Source organism: Glycine max, chromosome 9 (assembly GCF_000004515.6).
Source record: "Glycine max cultivar Williams 82 chromosome 9, Glycine_max_v4.0, whole genome shotgun sequence".
In the NCBI taxonomy this organism is placed as follows: domain Eukaryota; kingdom Viridiplantae; phylum Streptophyta; class Magnoliopsida; order Fabales; family Fabaceae; genus Glycine; species Glycine max.
Window position 1 is genome coordinate 46,065,766 of NC_038245.2, and position 22,438 is coordinate 46,088,203.

At 34.2% G+C, this 22,438-nt stretch overlaps 1 protein-coding gene across 8 annotated transcripts; it reads right to left on the reverse strand.

Moving 5' to 3' along the window:
• Window positions 1-922: 922 nt before the first annotated feature.
• Window positions 923-20,125, reverse strand: LOC100784852 (TATA-binding protein-associated factor BTAF1). 8 transcript variants are annotated; one of them, XM_041005133.1, is made up of 31 exons: window positions 19,185-20,119; window positions 18,978-19,097; window positions 18,371-18,381; window positions 18,194-18,285; window positions 18,014-18,108; window positions 17,199-17,413; window positions 16,613-16,667; window positions 16,398-16,479; window positions 15,503-15,837; window positions 15,051-15,159; window positions 14,315-14,921; window positions 13,993-14,125; window positions 13,726-13,794; window positions 12,074-12,285; window positions 10,617-10,839; window positions 10,298-10,471; window positions 8,814-9,239; window positions 8,296-8,730; window positions 8,036-8,155; window positions 7,472-7,951; window positions 5,889-6,427; window positions 5,169-5,661; window positions 5,031-5,099; window positions 4,065-4,169; window positions 3,763-3,990; window positions 3,418-3,681; window positions 3,275-3,324; window positions 2,927-3,036; window positions 2,748-2,830; window positions 1,807-2,019; window positions 923-1,427 (listed from the first exon to the last, which is right to left on the reverse strand). In XM_041005133.1, the coding sequence occupies exons 4-31, from the start codon at window positions 18,240-18,242 to the stop codon at window positions 1,257-1,259; spliced, it is 6,144 nt and encodes a 2,047-aa protein (XP_040861067.1). In that variant the 5' UTR covers window positions 18,243-18,285; window positions 18,371-18,381; window positions 18,978-19,097; window positions 19,185-20,119; the 3' UTR covers window positions 923-1,256. The 8 variants fall into 8 exon arrangements, with proteins under 8 accessions (XP_040861067.1, XP_040861068.1, XP_014617842.1 ...); XM_041005134.1 differs by having other exon boundaries at window positions 19,979-20,107; XM_014762356.3 differs by lacking the exon at window positions 18,371-18,381.
• Window positions 20,126-22,438: the final 2,313 nt, after the last annotated feature.

Consider the following 22,438-nt stretch of genomic DNA (forward strand, 5'->3'; position numbering starts at 1 on the left):
TTTTTATTATTAAAACTCATAATTAAGAATGCCCTCCAAGTGGCTGCTCCTTATAACTAATAATTGACTTAATTTATATGTTTTGGTCCTCCTTAAAGGCCAGGGCTAAAACACATGGAAGATATTTACCAATTATTCAAATAATTACTTGGCCAACTTTATTGATTATGATATATATGAACATTATAATAAGATCAAAATCGAATATACATTTACTATTTTTAAATAAATAATATAATATTATAAAATCATAATAATTTCGTTAAGTCTAATTAAAAATAATTTTATAAATACATAGATAAATTAGTGTGTCACTGTCAATATTTGTAAATATTTTTTTAACAATATTACAGATTGTTGAAATTTAAAATCTAGGATTAATGCTTCCGACCATTTCCCATTTCATCAACAATAAATTGTTTATTTTTTACTATTTTCTTCGATCAAACATTTATATTTATCTAATTCCCATTTCATCAACAGTAAATTGCTTCTTTCCTACCTACTTCCTCTCCCCCTATTTCTTATCTGTCAAAAACTAATACAGGGTGAAGCATCGGAGAGACATTTAGAAAATAATTTGAAAAGTAAAGTTTAAAAATAAGATTTTTAATTTATTTAAAAATCATTTATAAAATAAAGTTTAATTAACTTTTAAATCAGACTAATTATTAATAAATAACATAGAGAAGAAACTGGTAAATAAACAACTCAAACCTTGAATTTAAAATGCAAACCAAATATACTTTATTTGACCCACCACTTATTCCATTTGATGTCATTAGCGTAGAAAACCAACCATCCAAACTAAACAATTCTTCAAATGGCCTAGCATATTAACGAATATCAGGGGATTGAGGTCTTGGGTATTTTGATATTAGTAGCTTTCCGAAGAACATTGCAAAATGCAAGGCATTTTTTATATGTTAGCAACGATTATAGCTATAATTAGGATTGACTGTATATATACAAAATCCAAAAAATATTACTCCATCCCTCCTGAAGCCGTCACCGATTCATTTCTCTACATATCACCACCAAGGGCTTCCACTAGTCACTAAAATGCCCTGTAAAATACAGACACTGATTTACCTGGTCTGCATGCACACGAGCAGATGCCAGCCAGCATTGGGGTATACAAAAAGTGACGACAAAAAATGACTGAAGGGCATGGTGGGAAAAAAATTGAGATGTTACAATGGCAAAATTTGTACTCATGGATATGTACACTCTGACTCTGAAATGAATCTGGAATATTAGTCATTAAGCCTTGCTAAAAATTGACGCAGATTGTACTCCTCTGTATATTGTGATTGGTCCCATAGCTCCTCCAATCCCCCGAGTATTGATTTCAATCCCTTCCTACAGCCTACTAACTTAGCGTCTCCATAAGAGTTGTTCTCTGAACTCTTCAAAACAGATGCGCCCTATATAAATCATCACGTCCAAATCATTAGAAAAGAAACATAAACCATGGTAAATAATATTCACCGAAATAACAAAAACAAAAAGTTGGTTATAAACTTATATCCAAATTTTCCTCTCTTTACATCTGGGAGTTCTCTCATATTACAATAGGTCATCCCTCGGAAGAATGTGGCATACAAATTCCAAAAGCCCCATGCATAAAATAAATTGGCACACACTAATTTCTAGGAACTTAAGATTGCAAGCATAGACATATAAAAACACATTTCATAATGCCCAATCTTCATTCACAAAACAACTGACCCAGTCAAACTCATTCAAATCCTAACACTCTGCATTTAGAAAAAAACTATAGCATATATAAACACGTATTCATACCTTCTTGGAGGTTTCTGCTGATGCAAACAAATCAAGCAACTGATCTGTATTCATTGTTTTCATACTAGCATTTTCAGAATTAATGACAGCATTAGCCACTGAGACTTTGAACCTTTGTAGACTCATAACTTTCTCTTCCAAAGTACCACGCATTATTAGCCGATGGACATTAACTACTTTTTTCTGACCTAACCTGTGTGCTCTATCCATAGCCTGCAGGTTATTGGCATTACAAAAACAAATATTAGATATTCCATTCCCTTAAATGCAAGATGAGAAAAGCTTCATGATGTTAGGCCTCAAATATAGAAAGGGCATGCAAGAAAACAGTATACGCACAACACAAGATGTTAGCTTGAGCTCTAGAAAAAAGTGATTACAAGGTTGTGAAAAAAGAAACGATTTCTTTTCGGAGATTCCATACGAGTAGAACATATTTTGCAATTGGTGGCTATAATTATATGAAAGCCCTTTTATTTTGAAAAGTGATTTTGGGTTTTCAGGTATATCAATGCAAAAATATTTTTTTCTCTCAAAACCTAAATGAACAAGACTTGTAGTTTTTAAAGTTCAGTAAGGAATCAAGTGATTATATGTCCACAAGCTATATTCCTATTAGCTTCCCGAAAAAATCTGAAATTTGATTATTTTCAGACTTTTTTGGTCAAAAGTTTACCCAAACAAATTAAATATTTATTTTTTATATAAAAAAAGAAGTGATTTCTTCACAAAATAACCTTCAAACCAAGCCTCTAAAGCCAGACTGGTAACAAACTACTATCTAGTACTTAAAACTAGAGTAGAATCCGGAAAACCTGGTTAAAAATCTGTCAGAAGAAATTCAATCCCACAACTAATATCAAATTCTATGCTCAAAAAATTAGAATTTTCTTGGCCTGGAAAAGAAAATCCAAAGAAATCACTAAATGGATCGTAATTACCTGAAGGTCTCGCATCGGATTCCAGTCATGCTCCACAAAAACAAGGGTATCTGCAGATGTCAGGTTCAAACCAAGCCCACCAACTGCAGATGAAGAATTTTATATAATTTAAAATATTAAGCTACAACTACAAGAGAAATAAATGGGTAGATCAACTAAGACAAGGTGAAAAATTCTACCATGTGTTGTAAGCAGTAAGACATCAATGGTAGGGTCTGAATTGAAAGCTTTGACAATTTCAAAACGCTTTCCTGGCTCAACTGATCCATCCAACCGCAAATACGTGACACTGTAACACAAACGAAAAATTCAAGATGAAAGCTCAGAATAAAAAAATAACCATTTTAGAGCATTGTAGTTCCATGCAAAAACAAACGGAAACTGCTCAATAACAAGCATTTTGAAACCAAATCATAGTTCCAAAGCCTGATTCATTGCTTTCAACTAAGATCATTGAATGCAATGAAACAGGCATTGGAACCTAAACTATAAATTTATTAAGTGGATGACTAGGTCCAGGAACTAACCTTTTCATGTGTGTCTGAAACAAATCTCTTTCAATTATATCCAGGAAAGCCTGCAAATAAGCAATCATTAGAAGACACATCAGTAAAGCTTTTATTAATCATCAGGGGAAAAAAAGTAGCCCCAAAGAAAAGGTAATCATCACCTTATGTTGAGCGAATATCAAGACCCTATGCTGCCCAACGTTAACCGCACCCTCAGAACCTGAATTGTCAACTCCAATTCCACATTCTTCAAGAATCTCATGAAGAGCAACTAATTTTGGGGAGTGATAGAGTTTGTGAAGTTCTGAAATAACATCAGAGCCAGCAGGAAACAGTTCTGAGAGGATAGTAGAAAGTGACTCCGGAATCTTCTCACCAATGACAAGCAATGGATGACTACAGAGTTTTAGCAAGTATTGGAGTGCCTGAAACATGGAATGGATTTCAGGGTGTTAAAAAAAATAGAAGGAACAACAATTAACAAGTAATTAAAGAAATCTAATTACCTGGAAAACATGTGAAGATGCTTTAGTAGAACTGCTACTTCCTTCTGCTGCAGCAGACTCATTCGATGTTACAACAGATGATATTTCTTGTTTTACACGAGAACCAGAATACTGTTCATAAAGTTTCAATTGTACAGGGCTCAAATCACAGTATCTGTCTTGAATTATTTTCTCTGGCAGATCAGACAAGACTTCATCCTTTGTCCTACGAAGGAGGAAAGGCATTACCTAGAGGACAAAAGAACATCTAGTTAGAAGGCAAAAACACAATTGTAGTACAATAATGATAAAGAGAAAATCACCTGCTTATGCAGTGCCTCCATGGCAAGTGCTCCTGCTTCAGCATCCCTAGCAGAACATTTTGGATCTCTTGCAGCTAAAAGTGGTTTTCCATATGTGGCTTGGAACTGTTAAAGCCACATTAAATGAATGGCCAGGTGGCAACAATGAAAAAAAGCATGCTAAAATGTATTGCAGTGAGTTTTGTAGAATGATAAACTTGAGGGGGAGTTTTGCGATTATGATAAGACTGTAGTGAGATTTTATGATATATGCTGAAATAGCATTAGAATATTTGATTGATTTTATTGTAGTTATTTCCTTTTTATTAGTTGTATATGTGTAGGGTAATAAGGTTGAATATCTTGTAGATTTGTAACATTTATCCCCAAATTATTGGAAACCTGTTGTACAACATTATGATAGTGATAGAACATCTCCCAAGCAAGTTTCTCATCCCAAATTATGTGTTTTAAGTCTGATTCAGGTGTAATGAATGAAATACTTATTCAAAACATTCCATAAAAACTAGATTTTGTTGCAAGCATGAATTGACATTCTAATTAGGCTTTGGTTGAGGATTTGTGATGACATGTTCACTCTATCATGTAGCAGTTAACAGGGGAAAAACATTGGAACCAAAAATGTTGTATCAAGAGGAAACCACCCCTCCCCCCCCCCCCCCAAAAAAAAAAAAAAAAAAAACTAGTTGAGGGTCTGAGACAGTGAACTTTAAGCTGAAAAACGTTTTTTTAGTGCAAATTGAGCTAATCCATACATGCATTCAAATAAGATGAAGGGAAATAATTTATTACATCAACTATTTCAACAATGACTACAAAAACTAAACATAATTCTGTCCCAGCGTTTTAAGACCCTAACGCACCAAATGTATCATGATTCCAAATTATTATAAAAAATACCAACCATGAGTTACAATTATAGAATTGTAACAACATCAATTATAATGACGAGCAGCAAAAAGATACCTGTCTCTCAGTTCCAAGAAATCCAGGCATCAAAAAATCAAAAAGGGACCACAAGTCCATTATGTTATTCTGCAAAGGGTAACACATTTATCAGATTGATAGATTGTAACTTTAATGAGACATAAACTCATTACCAACCTGTATAGGTGTCCCACTCAATATCAAGCGGTGTTGCGCTTTCAGCTGTTTTATGGCAAGTGTAACTTTAGACTTGGCATTCTTGATTATATGCCCTTCATCTAAGATGCAGTGATTCCACAGCAGCTGTCCAAGAAAATCAATATCTTTACGGACAACATCATATGATGTTATGATGACATTATGCTTGCAAAAATGATCCCGAAGAAGCATTCGCTCCTGAGCAGAACCAACATATTGAAGACTAGAGATAACAGAAACATCAATATACTTCTCTATCTCAAAGGCCCAGTGCCCAACTAGAGTTGATGGGCAAATAATTAAAGATGGCAGAAGATCCTCATTCCCAATTGAAGTTCGATGCTCAGCTATATCAGAGGCCACAATTGCTGATGCTTGAAGTGTCTTTCCAAGTCCCATGTCATCACATAAAATTCCATGAAGCTTGAAACGTTTCAAAAAAGCTAACCAATTTATGCCTTCCTGCTGATACCTGGAAACACAAGAACAATAATAATAAATAATATAATATAGAAGGTAAAACTAATAATAGGTCAGAAATTTAAGAATATAAATAAGGATATAGACATAAGTAATGAATCAAGTAACTAGGAGAAAAAAGAGTTAAGAAAATAAGTATATAGCTATATAATGGAATATTCAACCCCCCACCCCCCAAAAATAAATAAATAAAGAGTTGTGAAAATAAGTCCAATTTACCTCCTCAATGTTACTTTCAGTTCAGTGCACAACTTGTAATCTTCAATATGAGAGTTGTCAAGTAGTTGCTCCAAAAACTGCAAATCTTCTGCATTTCTAGATACACCTTCCCCTAATCCAATCGGTTGAGGAAGGCCTCGTGCCAAAGGAAGTAAAGGTACAAGAGAAGCAAAACTATGGGTCACACTCTGTCTGACAGACTGATCACAATCACTCATGCACCTTAGAAGCGGAACCACCAATAGAGGAGCATAAGGGACCAACTCTACACCCAGCCCCTGAACAAGAAAACTGATCAACATGCCTGCTCCTTGTCGAGCATAAACTGATGATGCATCTTCCAACATAGGGATAGCATTTTCAACCACAGCTCCCATAACTTTCACAGTCATTGACTGTGCCATGGAAGTGATGCAGCGTGAAGCAGCTAATCTAACTGCAACATGAGAATGCTGAATACATTTAAAAATGCATGGGAGAAGTGTCAACAGTTTTGGCTTCAACTCCTCATTTAAGATGGGAGCAACAGAACGCACCACCTACAAGAAAACCATGTTGCATATTAAGCAGAATACTATATGAACCACTAAAAAAGTTACAATGAATAAGGATGAACAGGAAGAATTTATTAAACCAGTAAACAAACAAATACAAAAACATGTGATCACACCAACACACAAACACGAAATTTTGCACCTGAAAAATACTAGAGACTGACAATTTTTTTCTGCACCTCTTGTCATAAAGGTAGTAATGCCAAGAAAAGGAGGGAAGGTTCTTTATAATTAAAAAAAAAATCTGAAGAATTTTACCACAGCAATCTTTTTTAATGGGTTTATAACCAATAGTGTACTTATATTAGTTAATCAACCTGTTAAGGAATTCAAAATAATGTTCAAGAACTTCCATTCAGCGTACAAGCTAAGCTAGACACGATTCAAAAGGTAATCAAGACAAGGGTGTAATCATAGATATAGTTCTTAGTTCTTAGATATTTCAATATGTACACTACAGTGCTATCTGCATATATACACACCAATAGAGGAAATTGAAATACATTCAGCTAACAGAAAGTGTTATTCTACATGAACTTATGTACAATCTCAAAATATCAAAACCCAACAAAAAAATGCACATTTGCTTGTCTATCTCCACGATGCTCTGGCTCACTGGTGTCTAGACAATCATGGGCACCACCAAAATTTTCTAATGTGCTTTCATACTCTACTTAAACACATGCATAAAGAAATTCAAAATATACAAGGTCTAGTGGAGAGATAACATTCCAATTTGAATAACTGAATTTTTCTAAACCTTTCTTCTATTTTGAAAACCTACAGATAGGGAAGGCTTGAGAAAAGTCAGGAGGAAATCCATATGTTTTGTGTTTTATTTTCGAGTGTTCAATCCTACATCACAAAAAATAATTAAAACAATACCCAATTGCTCAAAAAGGGAGATCTTTTTGACAATTTCATCCTGTCTTGTTATACTGTAGTTTAACTCATACAAATTCACAGCTAATGATGCAAAATCTTACATGTAATGAACCAAATCCACAGGTAGAAATTTATAATACCAACCTGGATATTGTTAATCAAGGCCTGAGGATCGCTAACAGACTCAATAGACAGAGTAGCTGACTTTTCATTAGTGACAAGTAGAGATTCAGAGGAGCTGGGCTTAAGCACTTCAGTAAGGCAATCCCACAGCTTAGGAAGCTTATCAAATAATGACACACCAAACTTCTCACATAGATGCCTCAATGCTAGCTCAGATCCCCGTCTACTTAAAAATCCCTCCACCTTTGACCGATCCTCACCAGCCAGCACATGGACCTTTAACTTCTGTTTGCTCACAGGAGTTCTACAAGACAGAAAACCTTGGTCATCAATACTCTCCATGGAACAAAGGGATTTGGCTTGAGGGGTCTCAGAGGGATCCATGCAAGTTAAACTACATATATTCTTAATTAATTTATCATTGGGGCAAGGTCTTCGTGCAACACAGTGATACATTAGCTCGGCAAGGGCCTCAGCTGACTTCATTTGCAGTATTTCCTCCTGAAAGATAAGACATTTTATTCAATATCAATAAATTAATCATGTAAATAAGCACTAGAAAAACAGTAAAGGTTAAACTAGCACCTGCTCTCGTTTGATTGAAGCCATCAAAGGCAAAATGATTGGGGTAAGTCGTGTAGGAAATTCAGACATCCAGACAACTGCAGCTGCAACTGCAGATGTGACTGTAACATGCAAATTACTCTGCAAATCAACACAGGAACCAGAAATAAGCATGTCAAAAATCATTGAGGGTGACTTAAAACAAATGAAATACAAATCATGTAATACCATCCACTTCAAGAAAGTTTAAAATAATAATAATAAATTTTTTTGAAATATACCTGAACACATTTTAAATATCCAGAAGTAGTCAAGAGTCTCTGTTTCAAGGATTCGATATCATCCATGATGTTCTTTCCCAAGGATTCATTTGCAGAACTATCATTACACAAAGTTGGAATTTTTGATGCAAAACCAATGGCATCATCCACACTCAAGCGATCCAACTCAATTTGGGTAGCTGTCAGCAACTCATTAAACATACCAGAAGACTTGATCACATTTAGTAATTGGCCAGTCTCATTGCACATCTTCCCATAAGTTCTTGAAAGCTCAGCATAAGGAAGAAGTGAATCTTTTGTTGGGAATGTTGGGTCAGAACATGCTAATAAGTCTAGCAACCAATCTTTGAGGGCACCAGGGATACCATCAAAGTTTTTGGACGAATTTATGTTCTTAATCTCCTTGAACCAAGAAATAAGTACCAAAGATGCAACCTAAATACAATAGAAAATATTGAAGTCAGGAAAAGAAGGCTGAAGATTGCTTGGCTGTAGATTCATTGTATACGAATACATACCTGGCGTTGGACACCAGACAACGAGGTTAGAGAGCTCCAAAGTGGATCAATCACATATTTTAAAGAACCCTCTGGCAGCTTAGAAGCAAAAATTCCCAAAGCAGTTGCTGTAACTACCCGGGTATGAGTTACAGACGTGTCTACCTCAGCACCAACAACTATCTTAACAGAATTCATAGGAACATCCCCATTTCTATCTGGTGGAATAATTCCTTTTATAGATTCAAGACTAAAATCCACACCACTTTCATTTTCAATTTTTGCAGCTCTCATTTTAGCAGCTGCTCTAATTTGACTTTTTCGTGGAAAAGCAACAGGCCAATACATCTTTGAGGCATCTAATGCTGAGCCAAATGGAGTAGATGCAAGTTCTGTCCAAGAAGCCACATAAGACCTCGCAGCTATCTTCAAGTCCTCCACAGAACACTGCCATTAATTAGTAGACAACTTGATGGATTAGAAAATAGAGATATAAATATTTAAACAACAATGACCACAAGAGGAAGACAAAACAATCGATTTTTGTGGCCTAGGGATTAGGTAAGAGGTTAGCAGGAAATTCTTTAGAAAAAATGAACCCCTGTGGACATTTACCACTGAAAGAAAAACAATGACTGGTTACAGACATAAAGATGTGGGAAGATGGACTTGAAACAAAAAAACCAACTTCAACTCAATATTTTGATGCAAAAATTGTACAATAAACGACCAATGTTTATATTAGCAGGACGGCAGAACCAGACATGTAGAGGTGGATTGTCATCAGATCCAAGAAAAGATCATGTCAAGGTGCATTTCTACTAGTTTCATCAACTCAAATGACCAGCTAAAACACATATTTACAAAACCTCTTAGAGGTCCAGGATTAGCTACAGTTCTAAGAAACATGGTACATATTATTTATATGCTCCAGATTGAAAGCCATTGTTGCAATAATAGCTACATAATATCACTAAGTCACTACAGGATAACAAACACAACATATATACCAAATGGTTTTAGTAAAGCAATCCACAACAGATTCAACAACATTCTGATAAAAATAACCACTTCTCCAAGATAGGAAAACATGAATATTATATTGATGGAGTCTTGATAACTGTTGAAATGTTAAATTTGCAATGATGTGTACGCATGTAATTTAAGATTATATTATAAGATAGTACTACTGTACATGATTTCTGTAGCTATTAAAAGTTTAAAACTAATTCATCTCAACAATCAACATATAGAGTCCTAACAATATGTTTATCTCTGCATCACATAGAGCTAACAGAATGTGAAACAACAAGACATAAATCTTCTTTTGGCCTCTGCACAACATCAAATCTAGTCCCAAATAGTTAGTTTTTTAAGCCATAATACAGACTGGAACATGATAAAATATAGGGTTGATGTACAGCTTGCTTTGACTGAGAAGAGATGCATATAATGAAAGACATTAGTCAGAAACATTTCTAAGTCCCTCTTATAGGATGATATACCTGAACAAGGAGACTCCAAACTCTCTCGGAACATCGCAAAATATCCTCATTTGTTTCCAATAGAAGATTCTGGAAGACAATTCTAAGGGTATCTCCAAATATAAAAGAGGGCCAGAACGAAACACTAGACAACTCAGACATGCTTCTCTTATATCCAGCTTCAAGTAGCCTCTCCTGAAAATAGAACATTTATGGCAAGAAATTAAGACATGTACCACCTTTTGTAAAAAAAAAAAAAGACCATTAGATAAATACATTACAAGGAGCATTAGATGAGATTCAATTTTTTCAATAAACATCAAGGAAGAAAGATAAATACCAAAGTCCGTATCGCAGAATAACGAACAGATGTGATACTGTGCCTCATAAAGGGCCACAAACGTGGTGCCAATGTTGAAAGCACATAAGGATTTTCTTCTCCATCAACATCACCACAACCACCTACTCCATTTTCCATTTCATTTTCTGCCAATTTAAAAACTTTGTACATCTTTGGGGCCATATCTTCTTGAGAATAGATTTCTGCCAGCAGATTCATTACACTGCAAACAGATAAGTAACATATTAATACTAATATAACATTGCAAAACTTTGGTTTGGTCTCTCTACAAGATAAACTATAGTCCAAAAGCTAGAATTAGTGGGAAGCTGTTTGAAATTATAAACCCATCTATTCTCTGAATAACCTCTAAACTAAAATGAAGTATGATTGTGTATCGATGCCAGTACTGAGATTCAGCTACTTCAAAGAATTTATTACAAAATTGATGGCCAGATTGAACTACTGTTATAAAACATCAGAATGCATCACATTTAATCAGCAAACAAAGGTAAATTATTAGTTTAGCGAAAGATAATATCTAGCAAAAGCAAGCAGTAAATGTAGAATTGTAATAAAGAAGCTTCTCCATCATCTAACTTTCACCAAAAAAAGGATAAATTAAAGAAATATTGTAATCCTAGTAAAATATAAATGTTGGATAAGGGAACGATCAGGAGAAGACAGGCATTTGTGGGTGTGACACAACTGTTAATGTTCGGGGAAACTAAACAATCTATTTCATTGTTCAAAATGTTGGCTTTAGCCTTTAGTTGAATCATGAAGTATGACATAAGGTGAGCCAAAGCACGAGGCTCCCGCTTATTGAGGTCTGGGCACTGGGCAGGGTAGATGTATGCAGCCATAGTTAAAGTCGCTACTTACTGTTGCACCAAGGCTTTTGCTCATAAAGTATAACATACCAAAAAAATTATAATTCTTTTAATATTCATCACTTGGATAACAAATTGAGTGCACAATTATTAAGTCAACATTTTATATAATATATTAAACTATGACCAAAAGGTTATCATAAGAAATTGGCTGGAAATAATCAACATTGTCAACTATATAAGCTAAGGTATGCTCACAAAATTTCAACATATAGGTTCTGTTGTGTTGTAACTATTATTTAATAGAGTTTATTTTTATCATTAATTAGCATGTACAAATTCTAAGACTTTTGAGATTTGTATGGTTTTTTAAAGTCTATATATAGGAGAACCTATCTTTCTTTTTTTGTAATTATAAGACTAAGAAATAAAAATTCAGTCTCTTGAATTCAATTTATTTTAGTTTTCAAGTGGCTCTATAGCTGATCAAAAAAAAAAAAAAAAAGTGGCTCTATAATGATGGTGCATTGAAAACTAATCAGACAGACAATCATTATGTCTATAAAAGGGAATGCACCACTAAGATTGTAAAGCTAACTACCAAAGCTTTAGCCAGTAAACTACCTGCTGGTGGATGGACTTAAATCATCCAAATCAAGCAATATATCCCATAAAAGCATCACAATTGAATGCAATGTTTGACCCTGCAAGGAAACAATTGCAGATGCAGCTGGTATTAAAGCATCAGCAGCAACTGCTCGGACATCATCATCTGGGTCCTCCAACCCAGATTTACAAGAAGGAAGAACGCATCCAAGCAAATCCGAAAGCATCTCCTAGTTTCGGTAAAAGATACATCAGAAGCCAGAAAGAAATATATACAACATCCCTTGAATTCCAAGTAATAATAAAAGAAACAAAGAAGCAGCATATCATTAAGAAAAGATCGAGTTTTCATAAATGTAACTACAGCACCCTACACCAGCTATCTTCAGTCTCAGTTTTTTAATGCTGCCTACTACACTCACCAACCTTTGTACTTGGAAAAACACAAAAATAATAATCAAATGGGCTCTGGTCTGAGAAGTTTCTTGCAGTGGTGTGTGCAGTCTATTTCTTATATACTTATCAGGACAATAACTAATCACTATCAAATTGAAAATGACCATGGTATAATCTTATTAGCCTGCTACCAATGACCAATCCAACCCACATCCTGTTCATTTCACAAGGACAAAGAGAATTCTTTTCTATAAGCAAAAAAGGATTTATTCAACAACTATGCATATGCGACACTACCACATAAAAAAATGCTATTAGTCATACAAATAACAATACATCAAGCTACACACTAACAGAAAAGAAAAACATGGAGTTTCTGTACAGTAAAAGATTAGAGATAAAAGCTTTCTATAAACGAAAGAGAGAAACTCTAAAACAGAGAATGACGAAGTTGAAATTAACAACCCAACTGAAAACAGTTACAACTCTAGTTTATATACTAGAGCTTAGACAGCTGTACACAGCTGTTAACATAAGTTTCAACTAACCCAAAGTTAGTTGAGGTAACCAGAATTAAGGTAGACTGAAGAAAAAGAAAAGGAGTAATTCTACTCTATTCTGCTCTACTACTCTAATAAGAGATCACGAAACTTCTAACTCATGCTCATGACCATCTAGATTGAGAAAAGAAAAGTAGGACTGTTGTAAATTTTGTATTTGAGTAATCACCCCAGACACATCATCAGTCTTTCAGATATTTTTATTTTAGATATGAGAAATTAGCAATTGATCACAGACAAAAAAAGGTAGTGCTAGAAAAGTTTGAAAGCCATTAATTTTCATTTTGCTGATTTTTAGTCTTTAAAAAATATTTACAGACACCAATAAGACGCAAATTAGGTTTCAATGCATCAAAGCTGGGAATAAAACAGTGGCAGCAAGGAGCAGGAGGAGCCCGAATGGCCTTGCACTACTTCCTTTTTCAAAAGCACAAGAAACAAAACTAAAACTTATACATACACTCAAAAAGAAAAAGGGCAGTAAAAAATTTCGGACTATATGATAAGACACAGAATTTTCTATAATTAATTACTGCACTAATAAAAATCTAACAAACTGCATGTGAAACCAGTATTTTTTTCTGTAGTCATCGATCATCTCAATGCATATGATAAAATATTAAAAACACAGACAGAACAATGGCTAAAGAGAGAGAGAGAGAGAGAGAGAGAGAGTAAAACCAAGAACATAAGTGGCAGAAAATAGATATGCACCTGCCGTACGGCAACCAAATATTTGATACCAAGAAGACTGCCATGTCGAATCTCCCATTCTGGCCTACACTGAACAAAAGGCAAAAACAGAAGCATAAAGATTAAAAACCAATCTCACTAAGAGAACTCAAATCAAAACCCTTCAAAAAAGAAATAGCTCCATGGAAAGGAAAAGCACAGGAAATCTAAAAGGTTGCATGCATCTTAAAGTAATGTAAATTACATGTTTTTAAAAGGAAACAAATTGCAGCATTAAATGATGTTTACCTGCATTTTCAACAATATGTTCAATGTTTCATTAACTAGTGCGGGATGCATATACTTAAATGCAGCACCTAAAGCCTGTGCACAGGTTTCACGCACTGGAGCAACAACCTGATCAGATACATAATCTCCAAAGCTGAAATAAAATAACCAAAAATAAACAAAGAAACTTGCAGAATAAGAGACAGCTACAAGGTATCAAATTAACAAAAGAACCATTAATAAGAGATGGAAGTGCAGCATATTGGCAATCAGTTACGTAAACCAAAGTTCAGCGGGATCTAGTTCATTCATTAAAAAACATAAAAGAACAAAAATATCATACCGATCAAGTGACAACACGCACAAAAAGCGTAACACACAGTCTTGAAGAAATTCACAGTTTCGAAGCCAGGAACTTCTAACCACTTTAACCGAGTGCATCAGCTCACAATTCTGAGGAAGATTTCTCAGCACACTAAGATTTTCAGAGGGAACCTTATTATCATCAGAATAACCATTCTGTTCTGCTATATTAGCAGGCTCCTTGCATGCATCATGTAAGCCATCAGAGCAATCCATGTCAACAGAATTACCATTAAATTGCCTATTCCCATAATCCAAAGCCAAATTGAATCCATGGGTTTCAGAACTAATGCTGATTTCAATATCAGCTTCATTGTTGCAAGTCATCACACTATCCATAGAGGTTGATGATGATACATCTTCAAGTTTTGGCCTCTTCAAGTTTGAAACAAACTCATCTGTTGAAACTTGCATATTTAAACCAATTTCCCTCTCTCTCTTCAATATATTTGGTATACTTTTGTCTTCTAATTCAATAAACAAGGTCCCACCCATGCGTGAGTCAGGTTTAAATACTCCAGCAGAAGCACCTTGATGTGCTAAAATCTCTCTCAATGCCATCACGCTGCCATGTCGTACCTCCCAAACTAGCAACAACATTTGATTAATAACCATTCAAAGAAAACAACTAAAATGAATGTAAAACACACAAGTAAATAAATATGACACATTCTTTTCCAAATTGTACAAATGGTGACAACGGGTGAAATGTTTACCAGGATCAAACATATCAATAATAAGTTGCTCAACAAAAGTGTGGAAAGGCCATTGTCCATCCCCATCATGTTCAAGGCCATCTTCATCGTGATTAACACCCACGAATGCCTATACAAAATGATGCATTAAAATAATTACAAATTATGCCTTGTGATCATAGATGGAAAATGAATCAATTTGCATATCAACAATTTAGAACTTAAGATAGCATTTTCAAAGACAGACAACAGAATGAAGCTTGTTCTACCGTTTACAAGGTTGCATCATACAAAAAGTATAATAATAGAATAGCATCACCAATAGCAATAATGATGATTAATAATTATAATCAATAATTAACAATTAATTGCTACCAGCAATGACTATAAGAGTGCAACGAAATAATTGTGACAAGACATGCCCTAGAGGGCGAAAAATTACCATTTAACAAACAAGCAAAATAGAATGTTACCTTACTGTAATTTACTGAATCGGGACATGTGCCTTTCGAAGTCAAATTTTGAGCACCTGACGCCTCTGTACTTCCATCTTCACACCAGCTTTTTGTTTGGTCCTTAGAGTTAATTTTTGCTTTACGCTTTAAAAGATTCAATTCTCTTGCGCTTGGCCACTTTGATTTGACACTAGGAACCATGTTTGAAACCATTTTCTGGATGTTATGTGCAGAACAAGAAGTAAAAAGTCTACGATCTATCCCGTTCAGATGTGAGTCTGATTTGGATGCCATAAGATCTTCATCTCTTATTACATCACTGATATCCACAAATTGTTCACAGACATCCAAACCTACATTAACCGAGAAGGATTTCTGGAATCAGGAGGACATAAGCTTAGAGTGCATTAGGATAAGCTTTGACAAGGAGCAGTATGATATAGTTTTCTTCTAGAGTTTTTTTCATAAGCTACTCATTTTAGCTTCTATAGAAAGCACTGCAATTGCTTTTTTTATGCTTAAGCTTTTAAAAAAACGTAATTAATAATCATAAAAATAATTATGCATTTATAAAAAATTAAAAAAAAATCTTTAAAAAGGAGGGGAAAATTCTTAAATAAGTTGACCCTCAAGTGAACAGAAAGTAAATTAATGCCTTGTTTCAACTCCTTTAGATGCAGAAAGTAGAAGGAGCACCAAAGCATTAAGCAGCTATGTACTCCTCTTTTGATTAAACCCCAAAATACAATGTCATGCCACCAAATCACCTCAACAAGTGCCCATTTGCATCAACTAGAGCAGATAATAAGAATATGCCATACATGTTTAGTAATCATCAACTTAGTTAGAAGTCATCATTTCATTTGCACTTACTGGACAATGAGATACTACCCCTCTGGGCATTCTTACTAACCTAAACGACGTCGAAGATTTTGCTTCTGACGAACCAGTCGCTCCTTTGGGTTCTTTATATTATCATTTCCAATATCATATTCCTGAAATGGGACAAGACATAAAATATCTATGCTATGCTACAACCTCGACATATGAGCAACAACTGATAATATATCCATGTGTGTGTGACCAGAAAAAATATAAGGTTTAGATAGTAACAAGAAATAATTTTACCTGTCCTCCAGATGCTAACAAGGCTCCAAATTCAAGCACCTTGTTCATATCAAAGCTGTCAAGAACAGAGTAAATTATCTTTCAAAAAATGTATTCATCGTAAAAAAGCAGGAAAAAGTATTTTCAAAACAACAGTAGAATATAATTTTTCAGTTCATGGTACTCTCCAGATGCATTTTACTTTGGAGTTTGGAGCAGATTTTTGTGGTTCAGTATACAGGTTTGGTTAAAAACAATGGGCTAAAACTCTGGCAGTGCTCAGTTTATGCAATTCTTAGGTCCATCAGATTGGAGTATAAAACTGCAACTTCTAAAGGTTTTTTGCCCTTGAACCTGTTTCATATGATTTTGTTTATGCTTCTCTTCAGTATTCTGCCAACTGCTGTTTCAAGAGATTTCCAGTTATTAATTTTTATATGCAAAGGATTGGGCAGCCAGGTGATGCACTCCTGGTTTTTTTGTTTTCTATCCTTTTTATTTTCTATATTGTAGGACTACTCCCCCTAGCTGCACCTTTTTTTTCTCTAATAGAAATATCTTTTTTATATGCAACAAAAAAAAATGCCAGAATCATTCATCGTACAACCTTCTAAATGAGCTTCCAGTAACTTTTGATTGTAAATAAGACCATGCACACAGATCCTCAATGCTACAAGATATCCCATTCTCAGACATTTTTGATACAGCACAAGCATAAAGTTCAGTCAAACTTATGTGCTTAACATTCTCAGCAATCGACCCAATTGCATGAGCAGCTGCAACTCGTGTATCCCAATTTTTACTGTGCAAATATTGAGAAACCTAATCACCACATGAAAACAGGGTGTTAAAATTAATTTGACAAATAGTTCACGCATTATCATTATCAATATTATAAAATAAGAGAGGAAAGATTAAAGAAACAACCATTAGCATTTAATATTTATCAGGTATAACTTTCAAAACATTTTGCTGAAATTAAATTAAATCAAGTTATTGGATGCAGTTCAATTCTAACATACCCTAATTCAAGAACAGGCAGTCATCACCTTATGCTGAAATTTTGTTTTAAATAATATTATTAAGAAAAAAGGAGCAGCAAGCAAGCATCAAACTCTTGAATCTTGTTTAGTGTATCAAAGAGGCTACAAAAACATATCAAGAATATTCCAAAAGCTTTAACTATTAGGGGCAGGTCAAGAAATGGTTTTATCTCAACATTTAACCATAAAACCATCCACCAACAAAAAGTTTTTAATCAAAGAGAGTGATGGTGATGAAAGAGTATGAGTACATTACCAATTTTGTTTTTACACCACAGTACTTAACATAATTGACATACAATGATGACAGTTCATAAATATGACATAAACTGAACATATTACAACAAAACAGTGAATATAACTTAAGAAAAACCAATACCTTCTTAAGAAGACTGGTCAAGTCTTGAGGGTGTGATTTTGCAATGTCCCCTATCTGACGAGCAGCAGTCAACCTTGTTGCTTGGGTTGACCCAGCTTTAAAAGTTTGGTTAAAGAAAATTCATGAAAAATTAAGTAATAGGTCAAGTAAATGTAAAGATAAGGAAATTGTAAAGGATACTATCTAGGAGAGTAAGCAAACGCTGAAGCCTAGATGACTGCTGGGCCATAGCAAATCATTCCAAGTGCTTTTTTGCTCCCTTTGCCTATAATCTACAGTACCAACCAACAAATATGCTATCGAATAAAAACATTTGTAGTTACTTTTTTGAAACAGCACATCAAAATACCTTTATACCTTTCACCAATCTGCATCGACATAAAAGTTACCATTATATATGAATGTTATCAAAGACATGTAAATTACTTCAGTAAAATCAGGCCATACAGACTGTAATCATTCCTAGGGCTAGACACTTAACATCATGGAAATGCCAACCATTCATTTGCAATTTTCCAAATAACTACAGACTCTACCTGATATACTTAATAGGAAGAATACAAATGATATAATGGAAATATGCATGATTCACAGAGCTCTTTCTTCTTGTGTGCAGATCTAGTATAGGATTTCTTTTTTGGCATTTTGCAATGTAAGACAGTAACTTTCTTATGGAACAATATAGCAGAGGATCTTGGTTAACATTGAGCGTCTAACAATAAACTAGGGATAAATAAAATTGATTAAAAAAATTAACATGATTCAACCTATAGCAAACTATGGGTCTACATCCACAAGTAAAAGGAGGGAAATTTTAATATGATCCATGACGATTACAAAGTCGTAACCATGCAACACCCAGACCCTAAGCTCAATAAAGCCATAAACTTAATGTTGTCAGCATGCTCTACAACCCAACTACTGATTTTACAATATATATGCACACATTTATGTAAGTCCATACCTTTTGGGTTGTGCTGCAGGCATTTCGTTTCAGGTCAGGGCATTAGTGCCAGGCTTATAATTACAGCAATTTCCTTTCAACAGTGTCCCATAAAGCATTTTTAAGGATTTGACTTTAGCACTGATACAGACACCAAGGTTTTGTCACAACTTGCAATTTTATTGTGCATATGGACAGAAAGAAATGCCCACATCTTCAAAGGCGTACCTTAGCCATTTAGTTTGTGTAATGGGGGTAGGATCAGGTTTGTGGCTTCTCTTTGGTGGTGCTCTCCTCATGGTTGTTTTTGGGGTAAATCTCGCAAATGATGTATAAATGGTCTAGATTGCTTCATTAGATATTCTAGCTTCTGTGGCTTGCTATATTCTTTTAATTTTAAATTTTAGTAGAATATGTTACCCTGCCCAATGTAAATTGTTTCTGCCTTTTGCTAATAAAAGAACATCCTTCTTAAATAAAATAAAATTGGCAATGATATAATAGTGACGTAATAACACGAGCAAATGCCCAGCTATTCCTCCACCCAGAATAGTTTTTTTAATTGGTTATTTAGCACAGCCACCAGTATTAGGAGTACACTATCTTTATGCCTGTTCATCCACCACGAAAACCGATTGGTTTTTTCTCTGTCATTATACAGTGATCTCAACTAAACGGTCATTTCATACAATAGAGCAAGTTCAACAATCCAGGGCGAGTAAAAATGGATTGCGAAGAGCTGGATACACCTAGGGAAAAACACGTGACTATAGAAATTGAAAGGAAAAGGCAAACAGATCGTGAGTTTGGATTGGCTCCATTGTTTTATACCGAGAAATAATAAAAGCTAAAGAATTCAATAAGCCAGAATGTGGGATTCAAATCAGCGATGTTTAATGGCGAAAATAATAATGAAAAACAATATTCAGATTGGCTACGAAAATGCAGACGGTGAGAAATAATAGATCATGCGGTGCAGGGAATAAGAAATTGAAGGAGCGATGGAAGAATGAGAAACGAACCCGTGGTTGTGATTCAAGTGGTCGTCGGCAGAGTTGGGTGCCGGAGCCGAGGAAATTGCCGGCGGCAGGGCAGAGTGTGTGAGTCGAAAAAGAGAGTCCGTAAATAGTTAGGGATTAGTCGAGAGAAGAGATGTGTATCACTTTAAATTTGATTTCCCTTTTTATATTTATTTATTGTTGTTATTTGTTAATAGATAATAAAAAGATGGCTGGTCAATTTTTTGCACATCGTTTCCGGCCAGGACTTATGACCAAAAAATTGGCTACTGACTACCTGGCTAACCATAAAAATAAAAATTAAAAATAATATATATATATATATATATATGTATATAATAAAAACTTTACAGATGAGTTTAATTTAGATATTATATTTAAGATTAACAGAATAAGGGAATATGTTAGATTGAGATTTTGAAAAACTATTTTGCCATAAAAAAAAGTCATATAGATTTTTAAAAACATTACAGGAATATAACTACTTAAAGTTATATAGATTTTTTAAAAATTGTGATTTGAAGCTCAATGAAAGTACATCTTAAAAATTTAGAGATGTTTATGAGTTGGTTTGATTGGATTTAAAGAAAAATAACTATGAATCAACCGATTTGTATTAGTTTTGATTGGTTCATATTTTACAAATTTATTTTTTAATCCAACCAAACTAATCCATTTCAAGAAAGGATTGTTTTAGTTATGATTAATTATGTCATGCTTTGTAAATGTGTAAAAAAAATTGAGAAAAAAAGAAAAATATAAGACTTTCCAAAAAGAAAAAGAAAAAAATCACACACAATCCTATCATTAAAATATGTAAATCACATATTTTGTTGTAATTGGCTTACATAAATTAAATAATAACAAAAATTAAAATATATAATATGCCATAAAAATCCATGTATAATAATTAATAATAGAAAAATTTACATCATTGATTTAGTTTAGGTTCATCACATTAACATGCTTTAACCAATTATCATCAGATTTAATTATTTTATTCAAGTCAGATCATATTAGGCTAAATTTTCAAACCAATTTAATTGACTTTTAATAAATTCTCAAGTTGGTTGGATTAACATAAACCAATGAGCACATTTAAGAAATTATAAGGTTTGAAAAAAGTATAAATTTATAAGATTTAGAAGAACTCATGTGTTAAAAACAATACAAAAATGCATGGGTCAACAAAAAAGTTATAGATGTTACAAAGAATTGATCTAGTGTGGTAAAGTTTATAATTTAAGACTTATATTAACCAGAGTTGAGCTACTACTCAAAACACTGCACAACTCTACTGCAACAGATTTGCACTCTCCTAGCAAGCTCGTGAGCAACTAAATTTGTTTGTCTTTGAATATAAAAAGCCATGTAGTTTGGTTGTGATGCAAGGAGATTCTTGCATGAATTAATAATACTTCCAATCACAAGCATGTCCTCCTTCTTTTGAAACAAATTTGTTGAAACATGTTGGCAGTCATCCTTTATGATGTTTTTTTACTGATACTGTGGTTTTTAAGCCACAAAACAACATCATGCAAGGCTAAAGCCTTCCCATTAGGGATCGATGGAATGGTATCCCTACAAATAGTTTGAGCACCCTTGAAGCATCTGCATACATCATGAATGCAACATCTATGGTCAGCATTAAAATAAGTGGCAACTACATTGCTTTTCAAATAACCTTGTGGTGGGGCACACCAATCCTATACCTAGTGTGTGTTAGATCTTTGAGGTGGTTCCTGCATGATACGCTTAACCAATGATGGATCCATATAAATAAATTTATGGGGATAAACTTATGTTATAGATTGCATTTCATATTATTGGGCAATTTATAATACATGTATATTACATAAAAAAAAAAACTTAAATCTTTGTGAGGGCAATTGTCTCCGTTGTCATGTAAGTGAATCCGTCCTTACGCTTAACACATCTCCATTGAGATAGGGTATCGTAAGCCCTAGCTAGCATTGTGCCTGAGGGGCCATTCCATTCCATACCTTTTAATTTTTAGTTATATAGATGCTCCAACAAATCATCATTATCATGCATGTATTATCTGTTGGAGTACAAATGAGGTGAAGTGTCACATCAAGTAGAAGTTAAAAAGTTGAACACCATATAAATGAAGAGAATACTCATAAACCCAAGCCTTAAGGTTTTGGATTAGAATGTAATGTCAAATTCATTTATATGGTTGTTCATGGTCCATTGGTGTAAATTTTCTCGATGTTTACTCCCCTCAATCCCCCAACATTATCTCCACTAAGCTTACCTAGCAACTCAAAGATGAGCTCAAGTCCAACACGACTTGGCCAAAAGGCAATCTTTGAACGAGTGCCAACCATTTTCCAAGTCCTTGTCATAGCAAGCACAAAGTGTGCAGACCCCAACGTGTCACTTTCTTAAGTTGATTCGTGTGGGCAAATTATCTCTATACGTCCTACAAGTGAAAATGTC

Excerpts from the sequence above, each read along its gene's own strand:
- LOC100784852 (XM_006587670.4), bottom strand. The coding sequence starts at position 18,242 with ATGGCCCAGCAGTCATCTAGGCTTCAGCGTTTGCTTACTCTCCTAGAT. Across the intron at positions 14,126-14,314 it reads TGCGTGTTGTCACTTGATCG|CTTTGGAGATTATGTATCTG; the intron begins GTATGATATTTT and ends ATTTTATTTCAG. Across the intron at positions 9,240-10,297 it reads TTTGGAGTCTCCTTGTTCAG|TGTTCTGTGGAGGACTTGAA; the intron begins GTATATCATCCT and ends AATTAATGGCAG.